The sequence below is a fragment of the Danio aesculapii genome, chromosome 24, assembly GCF_903798145.1.
Source record: "Danio aesculapii chromosome 24, fDanAes4.1, whole genome shotgun sequence".
NCBI classification, from domain to species: Eukaryota; Metazoa; Chordata; class Actinopteri; order Cypriniformes; family Danionidae; genus Danio; species Danio aesculapii.
Genome location: NC_079458.1, coordinates 32,619,974 through 32,646,705, shown reverse-complemented (window position 1 = coordinate 32,646,705; position 26,732 = coordinate 32,619,974). Strand labels below are relative to the sequence as shown.

General features: G+C 33.8%; 2 protein-coding genes across 2 annotated transcripts; both read right to left on the bottom strand.

Moving 5' to 3' along the window:
- Nucleotides 1-496: 496 nt before the first annotated feature.
- Nucleotides 497-17,030, bottom strand: si:dkey-118j18.2 (uncharacterized). The gene is made up of 5 exons (XM_056451114.1): nucleotides 16,712-17,030; nucleotides 16,268-16,338; nucleotides 13,341-13,500; nucleotides 9,324-9,453; nucleotides 497-778 (listed from the first exon to the last, which is right to left on the bottom strand). Exons 2-5 carry the CDS (start codon nucleotides 16,285-16,287, stop codon nucleotides 570-572), a joined length of 519 nt encoding a protein of 172 aa, XP_056307089.1. The 5' UTR covers nucleotides 16,288-16,338; nucleotides 16,712-17,030; the 3' UTR covers nucleotides 497-569.
- A 1,309-nt stretch (nucleotides 17,031-18,339) lies between these two features.
- On the bottom strand, nucleotides 18,340-25,157 carry timm21 (translocase of inner mitochondrial membrane 21). The gene is made up of 6 exons (XM_056450588.1): nucleotides 24,739-25,157; nucleotides 21,637-21,699; nucleotides 20,775-20,872; nucleotides 19,014-19,087; nucleotides 18,830-18,935; nucleotides 18,340-18,748 (listed from the first exon to the last, which is right to left on the bottom strand). Exons 1-6 carry the CDS (start codon nucleotides 25,019-25,021, stop codon nucleotides 18,656-18,658), a joined length of 717 nt encoding a protein of 238 aa, XP_056306563.1. The 5' UTR covers nucleotides 25,022-25,157; the 3' UTR covers nucleotides 18,340-18,655.
- Between the last annotated feature and the right edge of the window lie 1,575 nt (nucleotides 25,158-26,732).

Genomic DNA, 26,732 nt, shown 5'->3' with positions numbered 1-26,732 from the left:
TTTGAGCTGTTGGACAAACAAAATGCAACAAGGGTGAGTAAATAATGACAGAATAATGATTTGTGTGTGAACTATCCCTTTAACCTCTCCTTCTGGAGCTTTAGTAGGGAAAAAAGAAAGAAATGTGTCTACATCATTGTCTATGCAGAATGTGCTTGCCACCAATCGAGCCCCTAGCAAGCTAAGCCCCTAAGCAAGCACACGTGATCATTAGTCTTCAACAGTAAAGAAACAATGTTTAAAATGTGGAAACAGCAAGTGTGTGTGTGTCGTATGGCTATGTGCTGTGGTGTTGCAGGAGGAAATGAGCATAAGGCATGGGTGAACTGAAAGCACCGATACACCAGCGTGGGCAGAGCAGTGCTCCACTCTGCTAGAAGATGGCGTCAAGCCAGTCTCATCTTTTTACACTGCGTATTGTGTACTATCCAAATACTTTCATGTCGTAGGTGAACGAGCAAGATCCAACCTTTTCTCTCTGTATAATTTGCTTGAGAAGACAAAAAAAAAACAAGATCTAAAGGGGCTTAAGCCTTTGCTTAGACCTTGTTGTGTTTGTGTACAGAGGTCTAACTGGACCTTCCCTCTGACAGTGATTGGCTCTGGCTGTGGGTGTCTACTTGCTGATTGGCTGGAGAGGTGACGCTGGGTGTGTAAGGGGGCGGGGCATCGCTAATTACACTGGAATCATTGGCGTCCGGGATGGCGATGCTCAGGGAGGTGTCGGTGTCATCGTTTTGAGCATATTCACTGTACGGAGGAGGCTTCAGGTCATTTGCTGCACAAAACAAAAGAGAATGCAATGATCATGTAAAAGGTTTGAAATTGCAGAGAAAATCTATTAAAAAAAACACAATAGACAAGACAACAAAAAGACAACATGAATTTTTTGTATTATAAAATATATCATGTTAATATATCAGGAAATTTTATTGCAAAATATTGCAACATTGTTCAGGCATGATGGCATAATATGATGCCCCTATATACTTTATATGACTTCATTTATTTAGAAAAAGTCTAATACACAAAAATATAATAAATAAATAATAGATAATAAATAATCTATAGTTATTGCGGTGGCTCAGAGTTAAACCTCTTTCTTGACATCTCACAGAAACCGTAACGTGTGCGGCATGACATCACTTTGTTGCAGAGAAGAACACGGAAGCGGCTTGAAGAGGAAAGTCAAGTATGTCTGCGGTCTGGAGGTATTATAAAGTTGATGACGACAACATTGTCATAGCAACCTGTGAGAAACGTAAACTTGGGATTGCCTGCTGGTTGTTTTAATTTGAGGTATTATTTGTTTTTATATTAGACTTTTTTAAATATTTACTGTTGCACTAAAGTCCAAAAGTGAAGAATTTATATTATTTATTAATTGATTGTTCAAGCTACCTCACAGTGCTCTGTTTGTTAACAAAGTTGTTGAATGTTAAAATAAAGTGAATTAAATCAAAAATAAGGAACATCCTGGATCTGTTCTTCACTCCTCTTTCTTTGTTTTTTTTATGTTTTATAGAAGTATTGGAGGCAACACGGTGGCGCAGTAGATGTGGTATAGGTAAATTGGGTAGGCTAAATTGTCCGTAGTGTATGAGTGTGAATGGATGTTTCCCAGAGATCGGTTGCAGCTGGAAGGGCATCCGTTGTGTAAGACATGTGCTGGATAAGTTGGCAGTTCATTCCGCTGTGGTGACGCCAGATTAATAAAGGAACTAAGCCGAAAAGAAAATGAAATAGAAGTATCGGAAAGGGTTTCGGTAGATACTCAACATCAAATGACTAGGACTCGGGGGCAAAAAAAAAAAACTGATTGGGACATCCCTAATTCAAACCAAAGTAATATGATGATAGATGATATAATGACGCAGTATTGAAAACCATAAAAACTGAACCAAATAGTTTATATTACTATAATAAAAGTGAAATGTCAATGTAACTCATATTACCAATCTATTGTGAACGTGCAGAGATTACATAGTCTTGCAAATGTGGATTTGCTGATTATTTAATTAACTGATTGATTGAATTGGCAGATTAAGAAACAGATAAACAGCCTTTATTCATATGAAGACATCTCATTCTTATATTGTTCATTTGTGCCTTTAGTTTTTATATATCAGCTATTTTCATGTTTCAAAAAGAAATGTGCAGACTTTTGTCTGAAAAATAACTAACCTCTTCTTTTACAGTTGCATGAATCGTATTGCACCTTGAGTTTAAAAATTCATGGAAAGTTAACTTACAAAAAAATAAATGAAAAAGTCATCAAACCAGATGTACTGGCAGCACCATTAGGGATTTATTTTAAAGGATTTTTTCTGAGCCATTTCATTCTTCTGATTTAAAAAGTAAAGTGGACCAAGGTTACAAAATGTGAGGGACATGGGTGAAATCAGAGAAGTGATTATCAGCAGTGGCTGGAAAGCATGCGTTTACGTCAACAGTTTCTGAGCTCTACATTATTCAATACAATCACTGTAATGTGATCTTTTGTATAATACAGCACAAAGTAAAATTCAAACGTCATTCAAAAACAATCTGTGCTTTTGTTCAGCTCCTCCTGTTCACATCTGCATTGTTAAACTTCAGATGCTCCCCTGTTACAGTAACACAGGTATTTTTTTCATTTTCCCATCATGTGGTCACAGCTAGCGATTGACTACCCACACATCAAACATATGACTGCAACAATGTTTAATAGATAACAAAATATATAAATAAAATATATATTAAAAATCTAAGAACATACGTGACCCTGGGCTAGTCTATTTTCTTTTTCAAATTTGGATTTGATCAAAATTTGATTCAATTTAAATTAGAATCATTTGAAAGCTGAGATTTCAAAGCTAAAAATAAATTGAAGCTTAACATTTAATTTGAAAGTTTTCTTTTTAAGTTATTTAAAAGTCATTCTGTGTACTATTCTTGTCCTAAAGAAAAATCAGCGACTTGTTCGAACTACTTATTTAAAATGAGCTGAATCAATAAAAGTGAGCTTTTTTGGGGGATGACTAAATTGTTTTTACAAATTTAAGTGGATTGAACAAAACAATTAAGTTAACTTAATCGTTTTGTTTTGGGACAACATTAAGGAATTGTGTGGAACCCAGCATTTTTTACAGTGTGTACGCATGTAGTGTTTGCATCCTGTGCTCCTGAGGGAAAAAAAAGCTAATTAAATATGCTTTGCTAGGATAGGACATTTGGCCAAAATACAACCTTGTGAAAATCTGAAATCTGAGAGGTTAATAAACAAATAAATAAACAATTTTGAAAAAAAAAAAAAACTTTAAAATTGGGAAGTGAAGTGCTTAGCAATACACATTACTAATCAATAATGTACAGTTGGAAATTTACAAAATGTCTTTATAGAAACGATCCATTTAGTGTATTTTTGGTCGTAAAGTTGTGGTCCAAGGTCACATATGAGAGGTAGAAAACTCGACTTACAGTCTAAACAACGAAACTTTTCAAACACTCAACAATTAAACTTAAATTCTAAATAATGTCATTAAAAAAACTCCATAGCTTCTATTTAAGGCTACACACTGAAATTAAGAGCAAACCAGTAATTTGATCTTTAACAGCAAACTAAATCATAAATGAAAAAAACAAAAGAAACAGGTGACAAAATGCACAAGGCACATTTGGAAATAGGGGGGTTTCCATTATCACTCAAATATCAAGAAGCCATGGAAATGCTGAATGATGTGTGCACTGAAAGTTGACAAAAAACCACATCCTGCCCTGCAGATATCATCTTTCACTCTTCTGGGTCAAAGGAAACAGTATATGCACATTAAATCTTCAATCTCAGGTCTCACCCTTGGAATTCTTTTAGAGACCTACGGGTTCCATGCTGAAATTCAACATTCATTAAACTCCCGAGACCTTGTTAGGAATAATGAGTGCATAAAAATGCAAAGAAAAGGGGAATGCAGCAATAGCTCTGTTTTTCATTCCACATTTTGCAATATTGCAAAAAAATAACTAAATAAAGCTTGACGGAAACACTAATATGCTCAGTTTTTGAAATTCCTTAGCCAATGTCTGTCATTAAAGGGATTCGTTATTATTACATCCCAGAACTCTCTTGAGCGGCTGAACTCCCAAACATTGGTCTCGCCAGTTCCAAAAGCCCATGTGATCACTGCCTTCCATGCGTTTCGTCTTCTGAGGCGCAAGTAATTATTATATTTAAATTCATTTTTGATATTTGGCTCAAACTTATCACTAAATAGGGCTGCATAATTCTGGATAAAATGAGAATCACGATTTTTTTTGCTTAAAATCAGGATCAGAATTTCTCTTTACATCTGTAAATGTAAATAAAGGTTAATATGAGTAGGCTATTACGGTTATTTCCCAACATAAGGTAAACAAACTATACATACTATAGGCTTGTGTGTAGGTCTACTGTTGCTTATATGCTAAATGTTTGTATAGGCGTTTTAATGGTGGATTTGAACAGACTTTAAATGATGTCCTGGTTTTTAATGACACAGTAAAGTAATGACATCATAATTAACTATCATAATTCTGAAGTTGCAATTATATATGTTTGAGACATATGCTTGTAATTTGTCATTGACAACCTTATTAGACCCTTTTTTCACTGGTAAAATGAAACATTTGTCAATCTCAGATTCCCTCTTGCATTATATTAAACATTATATAGGCTAGAGTCGTCTATACTGACTCAGTAAACATTTATTTTTATGCACAACACTTTGTTTTCGATATGAAAGAAAAAACATATCAAATACTTGCCGTAATCATAACGTAAAATGCGATATTGTTTAAAGAGAACATAGTTTACCTCTTCTTTTTATGATTTAATATTAATATTATGGTTTTTCAAAGTGTGCCAGTTTAGGTTCAGTTTAAACACAATTCAGATTTTTATATTATAATGTGTTAAAAAGTGTCATGTTGGGGGCGGTCCACAGTTCGCTGATTTATGGGGTGTTGCTTCACATGTAAATTAGTTCGGCTTCCCGCCAACGTAACAAGGGGGCAGGGCCATGAGCTCACCCGCTCTGCGTTTCCAACAGAGTCTGACAGGCAGCGGAGAAGGAGAGAGACGATCACCATTCAGTCGTACATGTACGACTCTGACACAGACCAAGCAGAGAGTACAAATCATATGTGTCTTTGTACAGTTTTACAGCCAACTGTGTGCTAGTTTCAAGTGCGAGCTTGTACACAGAAACTACTAACCCACGCAACTGAATTAACTTTGACAAGGCACCGGATGCGCCGCTCGAAGCCGCGACACGGCACACCAGACACTCTCTGTGGCGCACCAAAAGCATAAAGTGTCCGAAATCGTCGCGCCACGCATTTGTGAATTCTAAAACATAGGTTTCTGCAGCGGTCCGCGGCGCCCAGCCAGTCGACTTGAGTGTACCCTGATAGAAACCTATGTTTAGAATTCTAAACCGCATGCTAGTTAAGATCACAGGGAGCTTCTGGGATCGCGAGAAATGCAAACGGCTGAAGTATAAGGTAGACTCAATGCGAAGTACACATGTTTGCAAACCTACCTAAAGATACAACCAATAATTCGATTAGAGCGATAATGTGGAGAATATTGCTCTTTGTTGAGCCCACTGAGCCCTGCATCTAAAATAGAGCTAGGGTGTTCCTTTTAGTGATATCGCTTCGACTCACGCTGAAAATGGCGGAAGTGAATTAACAAACTGAGGATATGATGACGCGCCTTGTCAATCAATATTGGTGGGCGGGGAGACCGCTTCTCCTACGTCAAGTAGCGGTCGATTTGAAAACAGCTCCAATGGTCCACCCTTTTTTTATGTTGTTAAATAAAAAAAAAAAGCACTGGGTGTGCTTATATTACCCCAATATGACAGTCTATACACCCATACATGCACATATGTCTGTCCAAACAGCTTGAAAAGTAGATTTTTTACCATAGGTGCCCTTTAAATGATGTAAGATATTTTCTCCTGACCTTGAAAATATAATGAATTGTAGAAAAGCTGAATAAAGATTGTGTGTAGGGTCAAATCGAGAATGCGACATTGTTTTTTCAATTAATCATGCAGCCCTATCAGGAAATGATAATTTTGTTCTCTTTGACTCTTTCGCTTATGTTTTATGCAATATTTCAGTTTTGCGCACAAGTGTAATTCGCATGGAAACAAAGCTACTGTTAGCAATAACGAGCACACAAAAATGCAAAGAAAAAACAAGGAAATACAGCAATGACAGAAAAATGGAGCCAAAATCGTCAATTTGCTGCCAATCCACACAAGCACCAGATTTCCGTCTCTGTCTCAATCTGATGTAAACCTGTCGCAAAGAGCTTGGATAGCCAAAATCAATCCAACGTTTCATGTCTTAATGTCAGATGCTGGCAGCTGGTGCACATAAACGTCCTTCTCAGTGTGTCAGTTACAAACCTGCCAATTTAAGAAGCATTGGTCTAATTTGGGATGGCTGATGTCCGCAGGCCCACTCTCCAACTGTTGTTCCCTCTTGTCATAAAACTGTCCATGTTAACCATTTACAGAGCATACAGCAGTGTGGGTGAAAAGCACAAGACTTTCTCTAGAGAGATGTTAATGTGAATGTTTTTGTTTCAAATGATGGTAAAGTGAAGAGAATTGTTTAACCCAGAGGTTGACAGTCTGTTCTCCATACCATATATGTATATATTCTGGTGATTTTCTTGTAAACATTTCTACCGTTGCTGTATTAGCTTCTCGTGAAGAGAATTTCAGAAGGGGTAACCGCAGACTGACCCGCTAGTGTAAGAGCTCAGAGTTCAACAAACATTTAATCATTTACATTCCAACTGCATGGAGTGATGCTTGGAAATGCACTTTCAGAGACGATATTTAAAATGTGACACTTGTATGATGTAGTGATACCGGGATTTCATATATACAAACGCACAAAGCTAAAGATATGGCTAAATCAAAACACTATTCATGTGTGGCTAGAATATGATTAGCAGAAACTCCTCATGTCATTGTTATGATTAACTTTTCTGTAATATTCCAATGAATCCCAGAAAGTCCATTACTGTATAACAGAAGAATAAAACTCCCTTTTAAAAAAAAAATTATAATAAATTAATAATAATAATAATAATAATAATAATAATAATAAATAAATAAATAAATAAATAATATTATATATATATATATATATATATATATATATATTATATATATATATATCATGTAAATTTAATATAATGATAAGTGATAATTAATAATATGTGATCTTCTCTGAATCACTTAAAATTAATGAAATAAATAAACTGCTATATTAACAACATGGTTGTTAATTCTCTGATCATATTGTTCTGTTGAATTTCCCCAACTAATAACTACTGCAAGTCTTGGTCCCCCTTAAAGAGAAAAAATAATGTCTTGTGTGCAAACAAACAATTAAATAAATAGTCATGTGCACACAATTGTTCTGAGACGTTCATTTAAATGATAACTTAAAGTGATTCAAACAAATCAACTTCAAACAATAAAAAAAAAATTCTCCTTAAGTTAATAATAAAATTTGTATTTTTTTTGAATTGTATCAAAAGTGCAAAATTTTTTTATGAAAAGAATTCAGCAGAGACAATATTACACTACATACACTTTATTACTACTACTACTAATGATTATTATTGTTGTTGCTACTACTATTAAGTTTAACTTAAAGGGCACCTATGGTAAAAAATCTACTTTTCAAGCTGTTTGGACAGACATATGTGCATGTATGGTGTATAGACCGTCATATTGGGGTGATATAAGCACACCCAGTGCTTTTTTTTTTTCAATTTAACAACATAAAAACTGTGAACCAATTGGAGCGGTTTTCAACCGACCGCAACTTTACGTAGGAGAGCGGTCCCCCCGCCCACCAATACTGACTGACAGGCGCGTCATCATATCCTCAGTTTGGTTAATTCACTTCCGCCATTTTCAGCGTGAGTTGAAGCGATATCACTCACTAAAGGAACACGCTAGCTCTATTTTTAGATGCAAGGCTCATTGGGCTCAACACAAGAGCAATATTCTCCACATTATCGCTCTAATCGGAATTATTGGTTGTATCTTTAGGTAGGTTTGCAACATGTGTACTTCTCATTGAGTCTACCTTATACTTCAGCCGTTTGCATTTCTCGCGATCCCAGAAGCTCCCTGTGATCTTAACTAGCATGTGTTTTAGAATTCTAAACATCGGTTTCTATCAGGGTACACTCAAGTCGACGGCTGGGCGCCGCGGATCGCTGCAGACCACTGCTGTTGTGTGTACCCTGATAGAAACCTATGTTTAGAATTCAAAAATGCGTGGCGAGACGATTCAGGACACTTCATGTCTCTGCCGCGCCACAGAGAGTGTCTGGTATGCCGTGTTGCGGCTTCGATCGGCGCATCCGGTGCCTCAGTCAAAGTTAATTCAGTGTGCGTGGTTATTAGTTTCTGTGTACAAGCTCGGCACTTGAAACTAGCACACAGTTGGCTGTAAAACTGTACAAAGACACATGATTTTGTACTCTCTGCTTGGTCTGTGTCCGAGTAGTGCATGTATGACTGAATGCGGATCCTCTCAGTCTGTCTGTCAGACTCTGTTGCAAATGCAGAGCGGGTGAGCTCATGGCCCCGCTCCCTTGTTACGTTGGCGGGAAGCCGAAACTAATTTACATGTGAAGCAACACACCCTAAATCAGCGAGCTGTGGACACGCCCCCAACATGACACTTTTTTAACACATTTTAACACACTATAATCTGAATCTGAATTGTCTTTTAAACTGAACCTAAACTGGCACACTCAGAAGAACCATAATATTAATATTAAATCATAAAAGAGGGTAAACTATGTACCCTTTAATTATATTTATTTTAATTTCATGCAATGCTAACTCATGGGATATATATATATATATATATATATATATATATATATATAAATTATAATAAGACAGGCACATGTATAAACTCCAGATTTTTACATTTTATGCAAAATCAAAGTAATTTTATTTTAAAGACTTATTTTATTTAAATAGTTCATTTTTATTGCCTATTTAGTAACAAATTATCATAAAAGCAAGCAGTTAGATTTTGGATGTGGTTGAGGACTGCTTAAAAAACATAAGCATTTTTAAAAAAGTAGATTCAGGAAAATTAAGGATTTTTAAGGATTTCCAAGACCTGTACGAACCATGTTAATTGAATTTAATTGTTGGGTCCTAGATCGTGTTTAATGTGGTCAAGTAAAGGCATGTCAGTTTTTGTTTCAGTGCAGATTGGGGTGAAGAAGAACAATGAGTCACTCTTACCTCCAGACACCGCCTCATATGGAGGAGGCATGTCCAGATGAGAAAGCGAGGAAGATGGTGGCAGAGAGGCGGAGGGTTCGCCCACCGAGCCGTCGTCCTGAACTCCGTACCAATTGGGCCAGATTGATGTCTGTGGAGCAGAGTAGCAGTGAGAGTTAAACACGCACAATCAGACGGAAATCAAACACAAGCAGCATCTGAGGTTGACAACTTCACTTAAACATGACTTTAAATACATGTGCCAGTGAAACCATATCTGGTGTAAGCTTGCTTCAGCACGTTTTAACCTGGTAGAATTGTGCAATCTCTTGCCCAGACCTAAATACATGTGTGTTTATTACTTACAAGAACTAGTGGGATTTGATTTTGATAGCAGACACAAATGTTATCTTGGTTGCAGTAAGAGGAAACCCTATTTTTGAGTCAAATGCAAATTAAAAGTTTTCGTTTTGCTCATAATGGTCTGGTATTTCCCTTTTTGATTACACTTATGTTCAACAAAGCGTTTGATTAGCATTTAACATGTTACTGTTTAACCATTACGTTCTCCTTACAACTGACCTTAAAAGGCAAACTGTAATACAAAGCCACAGCACGAATGACAAAACTATTGGCATGTGCATGTGTAAGCAGGGCAAAATTTTATCATCTTTCTGAACTACTTGTTGTCAAATTGAGGGCATTTCCTGTGTGGAGAAGCAACAGGCAGCTTGGGTTTTCTTAAAAATAAGCATGCATACCGTTCTCACCACGTCAAAGCAAGCAACTACTGTGAAAGTCTGACAAAGCATTGAACAAGTAACTGAGATAAAGATCCATTAATCAACAATAGCCTGTATCAAGTGATTCACGTGCATTTATAGTTTAGAACTGCATTATGAGACCTTGATTTAGCCCTAAACTTTAAGTCTGTCATTGACATTTTAGTAGTTTGAAAAAAGCTGGGACACATAAATTTTTGCAAGTCTCAAAACGAATCACGATTCCCTCTTGAATTTATTCAGAGCTTATTTTTTAACAGCAGATGACAGTCTAGGCTGGTTGTAACTGTACTCTCAAATCTCAAGAAGTGCATTTGTGTGTTGGTCACATGAAATGAATGTAAACAGCTCGCTATGAACATTCTTGTAATTCACTTAAACCTTTCACCTTTCGCTTAAACGCATTAATTTATTAATGATTATTTTAGGTTCAAGGCATATTTGTAAATTCACGTTAGGATAACACGATCTAGTTCCTGATTTGTAAACGTAGAGTGTCTTCTGTAGTGTGCCACAGTGCATGACAATCGATGTCATGTCTGGTGATGATTCATGACGTCATCGCAGAAATCTAACATGTTTAATATTGCCCTGTCATCCATGACACAATCTGTCACATGGGTGGAACTGGCCAATGTGAGTGCATAATTACTTTTGTACACAACTTTTAAAATGGCAAATCAAAGAGAGAGGACTGCTTCCATGAAATGGAATATAGCTTTGTGGAGTTATGCCAACAGTAGGTTTGCATGACAGGTTATCACGGAACTACCATGATGATGACAGAAAAAAGATAAACGTAGGCAATCGAGGCACTGCAATTACCAGGTAAACAAACAAATCACACAATTACAAAGACATTTGTAATTTGTGACTTCTTGATGACAGAATGCAATTTGCCAGACATTGTATGATCTTGAAACAACCTGTAGTCTGGCCTATTTGGTGTACACAACATATCAAGATTTTATCTAGAAAAAATCTTATGATCTGACACAGTGATTGTGATAACACAGACAATAAAAATTGCGTAATCTAAATGGTGTTTTAGGAGTTAAGAATGTGGTTGTTTGTAAACATACAGCACCATCTGTTATTAAAAACTATGATCAGAATTTTTCAAGACAGTTCCAGTCTAACACAATATAGTGTATAAAAAATGTACACCTATAAAACATTCTTTTTTGATTTCCAGCTACTTATGAAATAAGCACTATTAATAAACATCATACATTTTGCCAAAAGGTGTACTTTTAAAGTATTAAATTTTAAAAACATGGTTACACTTAGGACCTTAAGAACTAAATTTCTTCACTGGAACCCATTAATATTATTTAATGCCAGAAACATAAGCCGTTTCTACATCTTCAACTTTAAAACTTCTGCTTGCAAAGCAAGAATATGGCCATGACTATGATGAGATACTAAAATCAAATGAAACAGATGACAGTTTATTTTTACCAATAATATTCAGGGAAATATTAAAATAGAAACATAGTTGAATGGCAAAGCTCTTTGATTTGATGTAGTCATCAAAACTTGTGCTACAAACGGCTTCCAGATGCCTTTCTGAACATAAGACGCTTTCATTTAGAAACAAGGGCTTTTTCTGAATTTAAAATGCAGCGTTCAGAACAATTTAGAGCTTCATTCTAGACTTCAGAGTCTTTTAAGGAACTCTCATTTATAATGTATTCACACATAGCATAACTTGACTGTATAAAGAATACGCTTTAGTTAAACAGCCATAAAATACAATAACATTCCTAAAAGCTTTTGTCAGGACTGTCATGGCCCTTAGTTCTGGGTCCCACTCTTCTTCTCCTTCTTCAGGCTTTTTCGCAAGCACTAGCTAGTTTTGACAAGTGCCTCAGCACCAACAAGGGAAACAATTCTCCTTAACAGAAAATATCATGCATTTAGTAGATTGTGCGGATAACACAAACATGAGACATGACACTCCTGCACTCAGTTTAGTTTAACTGATCCCCTTGAGCTTGAGCCGCAAGGTTAAAATGGTGTTGTGAAACCCTAAAAGTGGAAGTTTATCGAAACCCTCCCTGTAGATAAATGACAAATGCAGAACATGCACTCACACTGAAATGTCAAAATGCAACCTTTCCACTGAAAGCGCACTTGCATTCAGATAAAAACCTACAAACTAAAATCCATGACCTGATGCATTTCCTGTGATCAGATATCTTGAGATTCCCCAAAAAAGCCAAATTAACCTTTGTGCATTATTTCTAAAATGTTACACATAAGTCCACAGAAGACAAAATGTTCATGTCATAAAATGTATTAATACTTTTTTAATACCAAAAATCAAAACTACAAAAACGTCACAACAGTTTATATTACAGAAAATAGGGAAAATATTTATATACTACATGGCTTTTTTTTAACTATTAAAGTTTAATATGCTCTCAACAGAGATGAAACAATGATAATTTATTTAATTAATAAAAGGTAGTTTATATTATTTATTTTAAATATACTAATAAATAATTAAAAAATATATTTAAACTATTTTTAAACGTACGCTATTCCTATGATTCTACATCGAATACATTTATTTGATGAATTAACATCATTTTAAATTAGAAAGTAAAAGTAAAAAAATAATAATAATAAAATAATAATGTTTGTTCATACAGACAAACCAGTAAAAGAGGTTACATTTTAGTGCTTAACCACAACATCCACTTCCCTCTACAAGTTCTAAAGTGAAAAAAGATGAAGTGTCATTATATCAGCATGTTTGTTACTACCTACTCACGTCTTCAATAAAATGGGTGGGAATATAAATGTATATAATCTAGTTCCAAATTAGCAATAATCTATATATAACTGAAAAGTATTATGATTTGGTTTTTAGGGTGTGACAGACCTCAAAATCTCTAGGTTTCCTGAGCCCTGACTGTCTCTAAAGTAATGCAAATTGTCAGTTTCACAGCACAACTGTGTCTATTGTCTAACAAATGGTCAAGCCGGTCAACTGGTATTACTGTATAGACGTTAAAGCAATAGTTCACAGACCAAATTTTTTTTTTTTCTGTGAACTACCCCTTTAACATAACATGATACACTTTGGTCTACCTTATTGTACACTGAACAGTAGACCCACACAGGAAGCTGAAGTATGTCATGTTTCCAAAAGTGTGATTATATCAGCAGCAATTGACGCAAAGCCAGGAGAGCCACTCCTTGATTTACCAAAAAAGATATGATTGAACTGAGCATGTAGTTTACTCACATTTTGTCTCTCACAGATCTGATGAAGGTATGCTCGTCCTCCCACAATGACTATCTGAGCATTTCGGGGATTACTGAGGTACGCAGCGAGCTGCCTTTGCCTTGAGCGATACCAGCAGATGTAGAAGAAGATCTTAATCATAATAAATATTATGACGACTCTAAAACGAGATAAAAAGCAGGTTTAAAGTTTCGATAATATAAAAATAACAGAGAATGGCATTATTAAATCAAGATCCTGAAATACTATGTACAAAATTAGTAAAATAGAAGTTTAAAAAATTAAAATCAAAGCTTATGCAATCTTGAAAGAAACTGCAGGGTTTTAAGTATATCGAGTTAAGTTTGATAGCTTATTGAACAGGCCTGACAAAGCAAGGTCTAATATTTATTTTAACTCTGCAAAGCTTGAAATTTAAGATGAAGTCTGCGAAAACCAATGAAATGTCAACTGTTTATGTTTAGCATGTTGCTATGCTACTATGTTTTAACGTGTTGTTAACATGAACTAACATGTGAACTTGTTTTAGCATGATTAGCACATTGCTAACACAAATATTGTTAATATGTTTTTACCATGCTACCAAAAAAGTATAACAGGCTAGTTCTAAGATTTAATGACACGCAACTGCTGTTTTCATATCATGGTTAAAAAATTAATTAGATGAACGCCTTAGTATGTTTGTACCATGATTACACACACTGACAACATTTTAGCTATATGCTAACATAAGTTACCATTTTTACATGTTATATAAACATGTGCATTTTCACTCATATTACTAAAAAGAATTAGCCTGACAAAGCTAGGTCTAAAAACTCTTAACTCTGAAAATCTTTACATTTAAGGTAAAGTCTGAGGAAGCCAATAAAATGTTAACTGTTTATGTTTAGCATGTTGCTATGCTACTATGTTTCAACGGGTTAACACAAACTAACATGTGAACTTGTTTTTAGTGTGATTAGCGCATTGCTAACATAAATATTGTTAATATGTTTTACCACACTACCAACAAGTATTACAGGCTAGTTCTATGATTAAATGATATGCAACTACTAGTTAAATAGTTCTATGATTTAATGATATGCAACCAGTATCACTATTGGTTAATACACTTAATTAGATGAATAAATTGAATGTTGTATGTTTGCACGCTGTTTACACTCTGGAGTAACCATGTTATATAAACGTGTATATTAACTCATTTTGCTAACATAAATTAGCCTGACAAAGCAAGGCCTAAATATGTATTTAACTCTGAAAATCTTTAAGTTAAGGTGAAGTCTGAGGAAGCCAGTAAAATGTTAACTGTTTAGGTTTAGCATGTTACTATGCTACTATGTTTAAACATGTTGTTAACATGAAATAACATGTTAATAACTTGTTTATAGCATGGTTAACACATTGCTATATGTTAAAACGTGTTACGATGCTTACAAGTTATATAAACGTGAGTGTACAAACTCATATTGCTAACATGAATTAGCATGTTGCTAAAATATTTCTAACATTCTCAACCTTTTTAAAAAAGCTGTTAACGTGTTGTTGACAAGTTTAACAGGCTAGTTCCACTGTTTAATTATATGCTGTTCCTAACATGTTTATATCATGGTTAACAAATTACTAATATGAAGGACTTGTTGTTAACATGGTTCTACCACATAACTAATTTCTTACATATTTGTTTAGCTATTGATTAGCAGTCTGCTAACATGAGTTGCATATGTGATAATGTTTCTAACATGTTTACAACTCATGGCATACATATCAGTGCATAATGCATAAATTAGCATGTTGTGAAGATATTTCTAACAAATTTAACATGTCTAAACTGTTTTAAAATGCTGTTAACAAGTTTAATAGGCTAGTTTCTAACAAGTTTATGTCATGGTTAACAAAATACTAATTTGAATATAATTTGTGGTTAATTTGTTTAACATGATGCTAGCATGAATTAGCATGCTTATAACAATTATTAACATATTATTAGCACTGTTAAACATGCATTAAACACATTTCTAAAATACTTAACGCATGGTTAACAAGTTGCTAACAGTGCTATCATCTCTTATGAGCTAATTTGTTGTTAACTTTAACGTTTTGCTTAAATGTTGCTAACATGTATTAACAAACTATGATTAATTGACACATTTGTACATTTTATAACAAAGCATGGGACGATAACCGTTTTCAAGGTATACCACGGTTTGGAAAAGTCTTCTGTTATACCGTTAAAATCTTCTGTTATACCGTTCCTATGGTATGTAAGATTTTTTATTAACTTTTTTGTTGTTTTTTTAAGGACAACAGTATCTCCAGCAGAAAAGATCTTTTAAGATGCTTTAAATTGTAAAGAAATCAGTGTTTTTGAAACTAATGAAGACAGCAGAGGTCAATGATTTATGTGAATGATTTAGCCTGCCATGTTTACTGCTCCAAAATATATTAAATGTTGTGTAAAAAAGTTGTAGTTTTTTACCCAGACATTTAAAAAAGAACTTATTTTAGATTAGTAATCACAATACCGTCAAACTGTGAAACCATGACATTTTTATACAAGGTTATCATACTGTCAGAATCTAATACCGGCCCATGCCTAGATGCTATGTTTGGCTAGTGACAGATAAAGCAAAGGCAGATGGTGCTAAATTAGGTGGATGGTGGTTAAATACATTTAAAGATCATTTTTGAAATTCTTTACTTGATATAGATTTTCAGAGATTTGTTTGTGTGCATTACAAAAAAATTTGATTAGTTAAAACATCAGAAACATCAAACATTAGTCTAAAACATCAGAAAAGTCTAAATATCCGACTCAAGTTTGAATATTATAGCTTGAAAACTTGAGACAAATCTATACTAAGGAAGTAAAATAGAGAGAGGGGGGGGGGGGGGGGACAGTATAATCACAATTCCCTAAAACTTACATGTACCAGTACAGCTCCATGCTTCTCACCAGTTGGTATCAATTACCATAATCAGCTTCCAAGCTGTCAAACTGAAAGAAATAATAACAAGAGTTTGGCAAGATCTACTTTGAGAAATGTTAAATGAGATCGAAGAAATCTTGATTTTCTCATGATTATAACAATCATCCAGCCCACATATGAACAACCCCTCTAATTTAAAAGCTCAGATTCCTACAGTCACGCTAGAAATACAGACAACAAAACAGACATTTTAAAACTACGACAGAGAGCTGGGTTACTGTTATATAAACAGAAACTGAAAATAAACTCTCCCGAGCACATGCGTGATTAACCTACGTAAACAAACACCACACGGGAACGATAAACAATTAAATGAATAGTGATTTATTACGGCGAATTTGATATGTAATCGTACACTTTTCATCAAGAGAACGAACTCACCTTGTAAACGCGTTATAAGTCGCGTTATAATCCACTTTTACACAGCTTAGCGAGGCATCTGTTCTTTAAGAGGAAGTCGCTTTGCTAATGGGCTACAAAATAAATTCACCTTCATAAAATACAAACGCGGACATCTGGGTGTACTTTTTCTGGCAGATCGGCGTCTGTGGATGTCCGTAGGCCGAATGTGACTCCTCTGTCTGTGAGAAAATGCTTATACTTGAGAGTCTCAAATGGTTTCCGAGAAATGTTGGGTGCTGTGTGCTTTTTCCATGAGCAAACGAAGGGGGTTTTGTTGCAGTTCTTCTGTTGTCTCGCAAGGCGTCTGTACTTCCGTGGAGTCTTGGGAGAAGAATGTCAAATTAAAAGTCCATCAACGGATTACTATAAATATGGCTTTGTAAAGCTTATAGAACTGTAAGAGGGGTGTCCATTTATATTTATTTATTACGTTAAATATTAATATGTCAAAAATTTTAAACATTACATGAAAATACAAACAATATTTTTTTTTCAATAAAATAGTATTATTTATACATTTTTAATAATTAAATAACGGCACAAAATTGTAACTGATAACAAACATATATTGTCCATAACTATCACACGCACACATACATACATACATATACATATATATATATATATATATATATATATATATATATATATATATATATATATATATATATATATATATATATATATATATATATATATATATATTATAAAACCTAAAGATATATAATGCTATAATATATGCAACAGACAAAATTCATACATATTATATATTAACCTATTTAATCCCAAATTAGTCCTAGAGATGACATATATGAATTTGTGTGGTATGTGTAAGGATATTAACAAATCAATGTCAATTTTCTATAAAAAATAATTAAAAAGTCCATGAAAAAATGGGTTTCACCTTTGGTTACAATTGTGACTGGTGGTAGAACAAAGGGAGTCTAGGTCTATAGTGTAAATGCACGTACAAAATTTAAAAACTCCAGCCAGCAATTAGTTTAAAGACTTGTTAAAATTTGTTTAATTCCATTTATTAACTTAGAAAACTTACCTGTCATTTCTGAGCTTTGACATTATCCTTCCATTCAGATGGCAGTACTAGGAAATGAATGTTTATGGTCACATGGCCAAACTACCCAATCATGTTAGACCTGCCCTGAACTCATTAAGACATCTTACATTTTCATTATATATGAACATGCACTTTATAATAGGAGTTGTTTTTAATACTACAGAAAAAAATGCAAGCAAACATTGTGGTCACAATTGTGACCGGTGGGATTAAATGGGTTAACATAATATAAAAAATACTATTAATTATAAAACAAATAAAAATGTTTTCTTCTTCTCAGTTTAAGTAATTGTAATTTTAAAAATGATTTTTTTTCCTGATTATTTACATTAAATTTTTTACCTCAGGTAAAATGTATTTCAATCAATTTTAGTTTATGGCATTAGTTTTCAAATAGCCCAGCTGAATAACAGTATTAGTAAGTAATATGTTAAACATTTTTTACAAATAAAAATAAACCGAAAAAAAATTAAAAAGCTTAAATCGGATAATTTTTTTCTATCACATTAAATGGACAACAGAAAATTTCCAATAATGGTATCAAATAGCTTTATTAATCTGTATTTCCATTACATGGATTAAAATGCTTTCCCATGTTAATCTTTAATGCAAACCACAAATTATACAAAAACAAACATGCAAATCCTTGTACGAAATGCCCAATGTTTGGTTTTGTCAATTTCTAGATCAACAGTTAATAACGAAATCTTGCGACACATCAAAATTCCAGCATGACAAATCCAAATTTGATTAATTAGAGCACCAGTATAAATTCAGCTATCAGAAGAAAAACATTGTCTGCAACTGAAAATCCTCAATATGCATTTAACACAGTTTTAGAACTCATTTCATCTGTTGTCTTCAATGACAATTGTTCTCCTCGGATATGTGTCTATCTCCACAAAAATATATCGGAATTCATACTTCCCAGTCTCAGGATTCTGTCAGAAAGCAAAAACTGTAAAAAAACACACCTTTGCATGAAACAAACTTATTTTCTTTTTTGTGATATTACATCATACCTCCTTTGATTCTGAATGAACGGTTCCTCGCAATCCTGGTTCAGATCCCTCAATGTAGAATTTCAGCCGCATGTACTTGAGTCCATCCTTCATGTACTCCAAATGACTAAAGAAAATTTAAAAAAAAATGAAAGAAATGAGATCTCACAGAAGAGTTGGAGTTTACTGATATTATGTATTTTACCTGACTTGTTGCCTTCTGCCACGTCGACTAGTTTCCCCAAAGCCTTTAATAGGCTCTCCAAAAGCTCCAATTACCTTAGTAAATATAGATTAAATTTACCATCAACATAGATTCAAAATATATTATTTATTGTCAATACACATGTAGAGTACAGGGTAACAAAATGCAGTTAGCATTTAACCAGAAGACAAATATACAGTGCATCCGGAAAGTGTTCATAGCGCTTCACTTTTTCCACATTTGTTTATGTTACAGCCTTATTCCATAATGGACTAAATTTATTTCCTCAAAGTTCTACACACAATACCCCATAATGACAATGTGAAAATAAGTTTTTTTTTTTAATTGTTGCAAATTTATTACGAATAAAAAACCTGAAAAAAAATCACATGTACATAAGTATTCACATCCTTTGCTCAATACTTTGTTTATGCACCTTTGGCAGCAACTACTGCCTCAAGTCTTTTTGAATATGATCTGTCTTTGAGAATTTTTGCCTATTCCTCTTTGCAGTACCTCTCAAGCTCTATTAGGTTGGATGGGAAGCAACAGTGTACAGCCATTTTCAGATCTCTCCATAGATGTTCAATAGGATTTGGGTCTGGGCTCTGGCAGGGCCACTCAAGGACATTCACTGAGTTGTTGTGAAGACACTCCACTGATATTTTGGCAGTGTGCTCTCATCAGACCAGAGAATTTTGTTTCTTATGGCCTGAGAGTCCTTCAGATGCCTTTTGGCAAATTCCAGGTGGGGAGTGGCTTCCGTCTGGCCACTCTACCATACAGGCCTGATTGGTGAATTGCTGCACATATGGTTGCCCTTCTGTAAGGTTCTCCTCTCTCCACAGAAGAAGGTTGGAGCTCAGACAGAGTGACCATCAGGTTATTGATCACGTACCTGACAAAGGCCCCTCTTCCCAGATCACTTAGCTAAGATGGGCGGCCAGCTCTAGGAAGAGTCCTGGAGGTTCCAAACATCTTCCATTTATGGATGGATGCCAGAGTGCTCATTGGAACTTTCAGAGCAGTGGAAATTTTTCTGTAACCTTCCCCAGCCTTGTGCCACGATACAATACTGTCTCTGAGGTCTACAGATAATTGCTTTGTCTTTATGCTTGGTTTGTGCCTCGACCTGCACTGTCATCCCTGGGACCTTATATAGACAGGTGTATGCCTTTTCAAATCATGTCCAGTCAACTGAATTTACCACAGGTGAACTCCAATTAAGCTGCTGAAACATCTCAAGAATGATGAGTGGAAACAGAATGTACCCGAGCTCAATTTAGAGCTTCACAGCAAAGGCTGTGAATACTTATGTACATGAGATTTTTCAGGTTTTTTATTTGTAATAAATTTGCAACAATTTCAAAAAATCTTTTTTTTACATTGTGATTATGGGTTATTATGTGTAGAATGTTGAGGAAATAAATGAATTTAATCCATTTTGGAATAAGGCTGTAACATAAAAAAAGTGGAAAAAGTGAAGCGCTATGAATATTTCTCAGATGCACTGTAATATACAGGTGTACTCAATATGGACATATTATACTGTTTAAATGAGGTAATAGATGTATGAACACTACAGCAGAGGAACTATGAACTTATGTTACAGATAGACATATTTAGATCAATATGATTAGATCAAAAATTGTACAGTCAATGTGTAAAGCAATAGTTCAATGGGCTGATTAATTTATGCATTTCAGACACTAGGTTTACACATCTGTGTTATTTATAGCTAATGAGGTACTGTCTGCTGACCTCTGGATGAGATCTGCACCTCTCGAAAGCTTTTCCATAGATTTTGCTTGGGCTTGAAGAGGAAAATAGTTCTTGAAAGACCACATACAGCAGGCCACCTAAAAAAATCATAAAACATTAATCAGTTCATTTATCATCCTGCTGAATAATATGCATATACAAATTCAAATAAATATGCATAGAAATGATTATAACCTACCTGAATTGCTGGAATGTTCAATTCCAAGTCATGTTATGACTATGGCTATCTATGTTTAGCTGCTTTGACACAATCTATATTGTAAAAAGTGCTATAGAAATAAAGATGAATTTAACTGATGTGTACGATTATAAGGTCTAGGTCATGTACTGCATTTGAGTCAGTGAAGAACAGAATTTGAAATGGAGCTAAAATGAAATATAAATACTTGTTTATTTAGTGTTATATTGAGCATCACTGAGACTATTTAAGCTTTTATTAATAAGTTTATTAATAGAGTTCAGAGATGTTAAAGATCACTATCTATTTGGAGAAAAAAAAACACACAAAATTACTAAAATCTAAATAATAAAAAAACAAACAAACAAAAAACTATTGCACAGTAGTAAACTATAATAATGTTGATGTTAATTTTAGTACTTAGTAATTGCAGCAACATGTTAGCAATAATGAACTTTTTGCTAATACAAAATCCAAAGTGAATAATATATAAATAATATAACTATTTAGACTCCATCCTGTTATCATCATTAGGTAATGCATGTTGGTGCTCTCTGTTGGTTTTCTGGCACAATAAGAACAGGGTATGAGGCCCTGAAACATGACAGTTGACCATCCAGCCCTGGTTTACACAAAAATTTTGACGAGATAAGAACAAGTTACCTGTTACACCAAGTCCAATGAGCACTACGATCAAATAGGTGAAATCTTTCCCAGCTTGTTTAACTGTTGAGTTAAGCAGACATTCATTTACTGAACAGCTATAATTCAAACTGCAAGAAAACTTTTTATAAATATTATTTTACTGCAATTTTGTAATGACTATAAAATCACAACAGCTAGATTTACTTGTTATTTTGTTTTGCAATTCTATACCTCAACTAACAGTGGTGGGCAGTACCTACGTATTTTTTATTCAATAATACACTGTTTACTTTACTATCAGTACTTTTTTAAAATATGTTTTTAACATTTATATTTATAACCTTTACTTTTGCTTACTACTACATTTGAGTCCAAAATATTGTACCAAATTGTACTAAATTATTAATTTTTAATCTGGATCTGATTGCATCTGTAATTGAGTCAACCACTGATTTAAATGAACCATGTAAAGTGAGCATTTAGTAATCCATTAACTGCATTTACAAACTAATTCTTCAGTTCTTTTGTAAAAAAAAACTGATTTGGAACAAGTTTGGGTGAGTAACTTTAAAAACTAAACATAATGTTACAATAACAGAAAAATTATGTTTTTCTTTGTTTGTTTATTCTGCTGAAGTACATTACAGATATAAAATTGTCAGTTACATAGCATTCTTCGTACAATGTTAAAACATTTCGCCCTGTTAGGCTTTTTGCATATTGTATGTTTACAATGTATTTGGGCCATTATCACTATAAAGTGCTTTTGATGTCCCACAAGATTGAATCAGTCCTATATAAACTTAATGCGAAATAATAAATTCTGATGTTTTAATATATTTCGTTAAACCTTTACACACATGCAGGTAGAAATAGAAGTGTTTTGAAATACGTTTGTCAATTTTTGTCATATTCTTTCATTAAAATGGATGTGATTTTGCCATGTCCCACACGCTGCTCAGCCAACTTCAGTGAGTCTAAAAAGTAGGTAAAGTAGATAAAATTGAAAATTCTTATTGTCTGTAACAAGTTATTTGATAAAACAAGTCATTTTGATAATGTTTTCATAAAATTATTAATCGTTTTGCACGTGTCCTTGAAAATGTTGTCCACCCTGCCATGATGTGGTAAATGCCCCTTTAAGAAACCCTCTGATGTGCTCATTGGCATCCGTATGGCCCTTTTGCCTTTCTTCAGGGGAGGTTAAAAAATCTGCTGTTAGGCCTGTCACAATAATCAATATATTGACTTATCGTACAACACACGAACATGTTTTTAATCATTTTTGGTGATACAATATAAATCGCCCATACATAAAAAACTATTCTAGCCACATTGTAGCTGATTACGCAGCCTTTTTATCTATATTGAAGGTGTCAGTGTCAGTATGGTTAAAAAAACACTATAATATTTACTTTAAATTACTATGGTATATTTTCTTGTGGGTGCCTGACGAATGAAAATAGTTCTGTTACTTTTTTCTAGTTCTTTTTAGCTTGGACATTATTGTTAACATTTAATATTATTATTCATTTGTTTAGAAGATACGTTTTCACATTATGTGAAATTCTAATACCTAATTATTAAATTGTTAAAATTACTATAATTAAATGAAATATTCTTAAGAATAATATATTGTGTTCTTTGGAAGGGTGTACTTGCATTATGATGCTATTATAGTGTCAAAATGGTCTTAAAATAACAATATTGTTGTTTATCGCAATACATTTTGTTACTATATATCGTACCACAAAAAATAGATATCATGACAGGCCTATCTGCTGTGAACACAGTAACTATACTTACTGTGTTTCCTTTTTTTTCTCATATTGTGTTTGAAACTGAATGTTGTCAAGCTTAACATGTTCACGCTATCATAGTGAAATATTAATATGTATATAAAAAAAACAGAAATCAAAAATATAGCTTTTAAACAGTGTACAAAGAAATAAAATAAGGAAACTGTTCCAGGGGCTGGTACAGCATGTGTTGAAGAAATGCTTTACGCAAAAATGTCCTCCCTGTCACAAATCCTTCCTTGTTATTTATTTATTTATTTATTTATTTAATAAAATGTATTTATTTAAATTTATTTTATTGTTAATTAATCTTTTTATGTTAGAATATTTATACACATCGACTACACCAGCAGTGTCTGTCTCAGTCTATAAAAAGGATATCTTTTTAAAGTCCTTATAATGGAGCTCATTGACTGTTTGAAACAAAAATACATGCCATGTCCTCCCTGTCATCTTGTTTTCCACCGACATGTTCAACATGTTTCATTTTATGAAAATAAACAAATTATTTATAGACTTAGCAAAACATCTTATGTGATTTCTTAATTAACCAATAAGGACCAGTTATATAGTTTGAAAGTTTTACAAAATATTTTAGATCTTGGGTTTTATTTTGAAAAGAATGTGCAAGGATTGCATATTGGGAAATAAATATTTTGCCCATTATTTCATTATTATAAATATACTTTTTCCATAATCTAATAAGTTGGGTTTGTTAAGGGACACATTACCTTTCTGAAAATATGCATTTTATAATCACACTGCAATGAAAATACACTTATACTAATTTAAATTTGTCCATGACAGGGTTGACACAATTTGAGGTTTGTTTACTGTTTGTCTGCTTACAGTTTATTTAAAAAAAAAGCGCAGGAGCTTGACCAACATTCATTTCTTACAAGGTCTATTTAATTAATACAACAACTATGTGTTTTTTAAGATTTTGATGTATTAAAGGCAATTTATAATAATAATGACCCATTTATTAATTTCCGTAAAACTCTATTCTGTGGTATATGTACGTGTTTGAAATCTTAATAGTCAAAACTTATATGAAGTTTTGATAATAAAATTTAAGTTTTATAATCTGTAAAAAGTAAACAAACATCAGTAATTTTAGTTATTTACTTAATTTTTAACACTTTGTTCATTAAAATACGTTTTGAGCATTATATTTACACTTTTATTACTTAATAGTTTATAATTTACTGCAGTGTGTATCAGTAGTTTTACTCAAATGGTTGAATTGTGTACTTCGTAAACCATTCTTAAATGTTTTTAATGGCAATCAGTGACGGGGAAAATACGCAAGTAACGTTACCTTTCTGTGTTGCAGACCCTCTGGGAGGAGTGTGTGGACTTCTGGAGACTGACAGCTGATCGTTGTCCTTCTGCTCATCTTTCCTACTACACAAATAAACTCCTGTATGAAGCGAACGAGTGTGACAAAATGCCCACTTTGAACCAGAGCAGTGCTTTGTCTTAAACACGGGATCTAGTGTCAGTAAAGATGATCTCGGTTGCTGTAATCTGACATGCACACGTTTTAATATGTGCTGAACACAATTGGTCGTCCTTCCAATTCTCAATACCAAAGAAGACATAATTAGCACAACAAATGTATTGCTCTAACTAAACGATACAACATACATAACTTTAAAGAACGTATTTTCAATGACTTTCACATGTCTTATCGTTTAACCAACTGGTAATCATATTGAACTACATGTACTTGTTGGCTTCACGCTATTTAGTTTTTTCATAATAAAAGCCTCACATCGCTTTAATAAGACGTCCACGAATTTAAAGGATAACGTTAGTTAATCAACAAATTTACCACCAAGCCTTCCAGTTTATGACTTTTTAATTAGAACATAATATAATACATATAATTAAAGGACGTGTGAAGCAAATGACTGCTCTGTGGAGGAAACTTAAACATTCACTCTTGTTTGTCAAATTTTCTCACATATGTTCAACACCATTATTTTAATGCTCTGGCCAGACATTGACGCACAGCAGCCTTAAACATTAATTTTATTGATTTAAATTAAAATAATTAAGAAAATAAACAATATATCCTGTAATACAGGCCAATTTAACAGGTGCCGACCATAGACTGTAAAATATATGCCGACATAGTGTTGTTCCCATACTGATAAACTTCCGGTGACCGGTTATTGTGTTTTTATTTATTTATTTTTTTTTTTACATTTTAGACGATTCTTTTTACAGTATCGATGTTGTAATGTAATTAAATAAAATCAGTTAAATAGACTTTGGCATTCATTCAGTTGCTCAAGCGTAAAACGAGAAAAAAGCTGTTTATACGCACGCGCCTGTCAGAATTGGCGCAGAAGCTCCCTTGAATATACTGGGGTAAATAAATGATCATATTTTAAAGACATGGCAGGGGGAAATGTAATTTAATGCAGTGCTTCTTGTACAATCTGAGACCCACTTTATATCGGATATCACTCAGCCAGTGGAGATGGCTGATTTTTAAGAAAACACACCTTAAACGCGCCGATTTCGCAATTGCAAACAGTTCTCCGGAAGCGCTTAACCCAGGTTATTGGCAAATTAAAAGTCCTATTAGCATGCTTCGGCATATACCCTGTTGTTTATGCTGATTTAGTTGAACTCATAGATATACACACTAGATATCGCATACGGACCCTGAGCATGCGTCAATAGCGCCGCCACATTTGTACAGTGCTCCCAGCACAAATGTCATTTAATCGCACTAGTTAAGACAATGTGCCTACGTGAAGATGCTGGACTTTTGCGCTGTGTACGGGTGTAACAAAGAAAACAAAAGCACAAGGGAGAACATTTCAGGTAAGATTTCGTTTTCTTACGTTTTTGTATGTTATAAACTTTTGTGCTTAACTAGTAACGTTATTGATGATGATAGTCTCTTACTGCACTGACCATGTAAAACTTGCACTAAATGCTTGTGCTAGTTTTGTTGAATAAAATAAGCAAACAATGCAAAAGAAATATGAAAACAAGATGCTGCGCTGCTGGAAACTTTTAACATTGTCAACTAAATGAAGGAGTCTCTCATAACGGAGATTCATTTACAAACGAATCGCTCCGTCCGTTAGAATGAGAAGTGAAAGCAGGAGAGAGGGTGTTTCAAGACACTGATTAGATCAAATTTAACAAAGAGGGTGGATAGTACATTTTTATATACACAAACACATTCTCTTTGCCAGGAATGCCCGTGCGGTCACTTATCTATCAATGCAAAAAGTTATGTACAATTATAATTTTCGTTATTTGAAAAAAATTGCATGATGACCACCGGAA

Coding starts and splice junctions, on each gene's coding strand:
- timm21 (XM_056450588.1), bottom strand. CDS start 25,021: ATGTCTTCTTTGGTATTGAGAATTGGAAGGACGACCAATTGTGTTCAG. Junction 20,873..21,636: donor CATTGGACTTGGTGTAACAG/GTAACTTGTTCT, acceptor TGATTTTTTTAG/GTGGCCTGCTGTATGTGGTC. Junction 19,088..20,774: donor GGTGCAGATCTCATCCAGAG/GTCAGCAGACAG, acceptor ATATTTACTAAG/GTAATTGGAGCTTTTGGAGA.
- si:dkey-118j18.2 (XM_056451114.1), bottom strand. CDS start 16,287: ATGGAGCTGTACTGGTACAT. Junction 9,454..13,340: donor AGATCTGTGAGAGACAAAAT/GTGAGTAAACTA, acceptor TCTGCTCCACAG/ACATCAATCTGGCCCAATTG. Junction 779..9,323: donor ATATGAGGCGGTGTCTGGAG/GTAAGAGTGACT, acceptor TGTTTTGTGCAG/CAAATGACCTGAAGCCTCCT.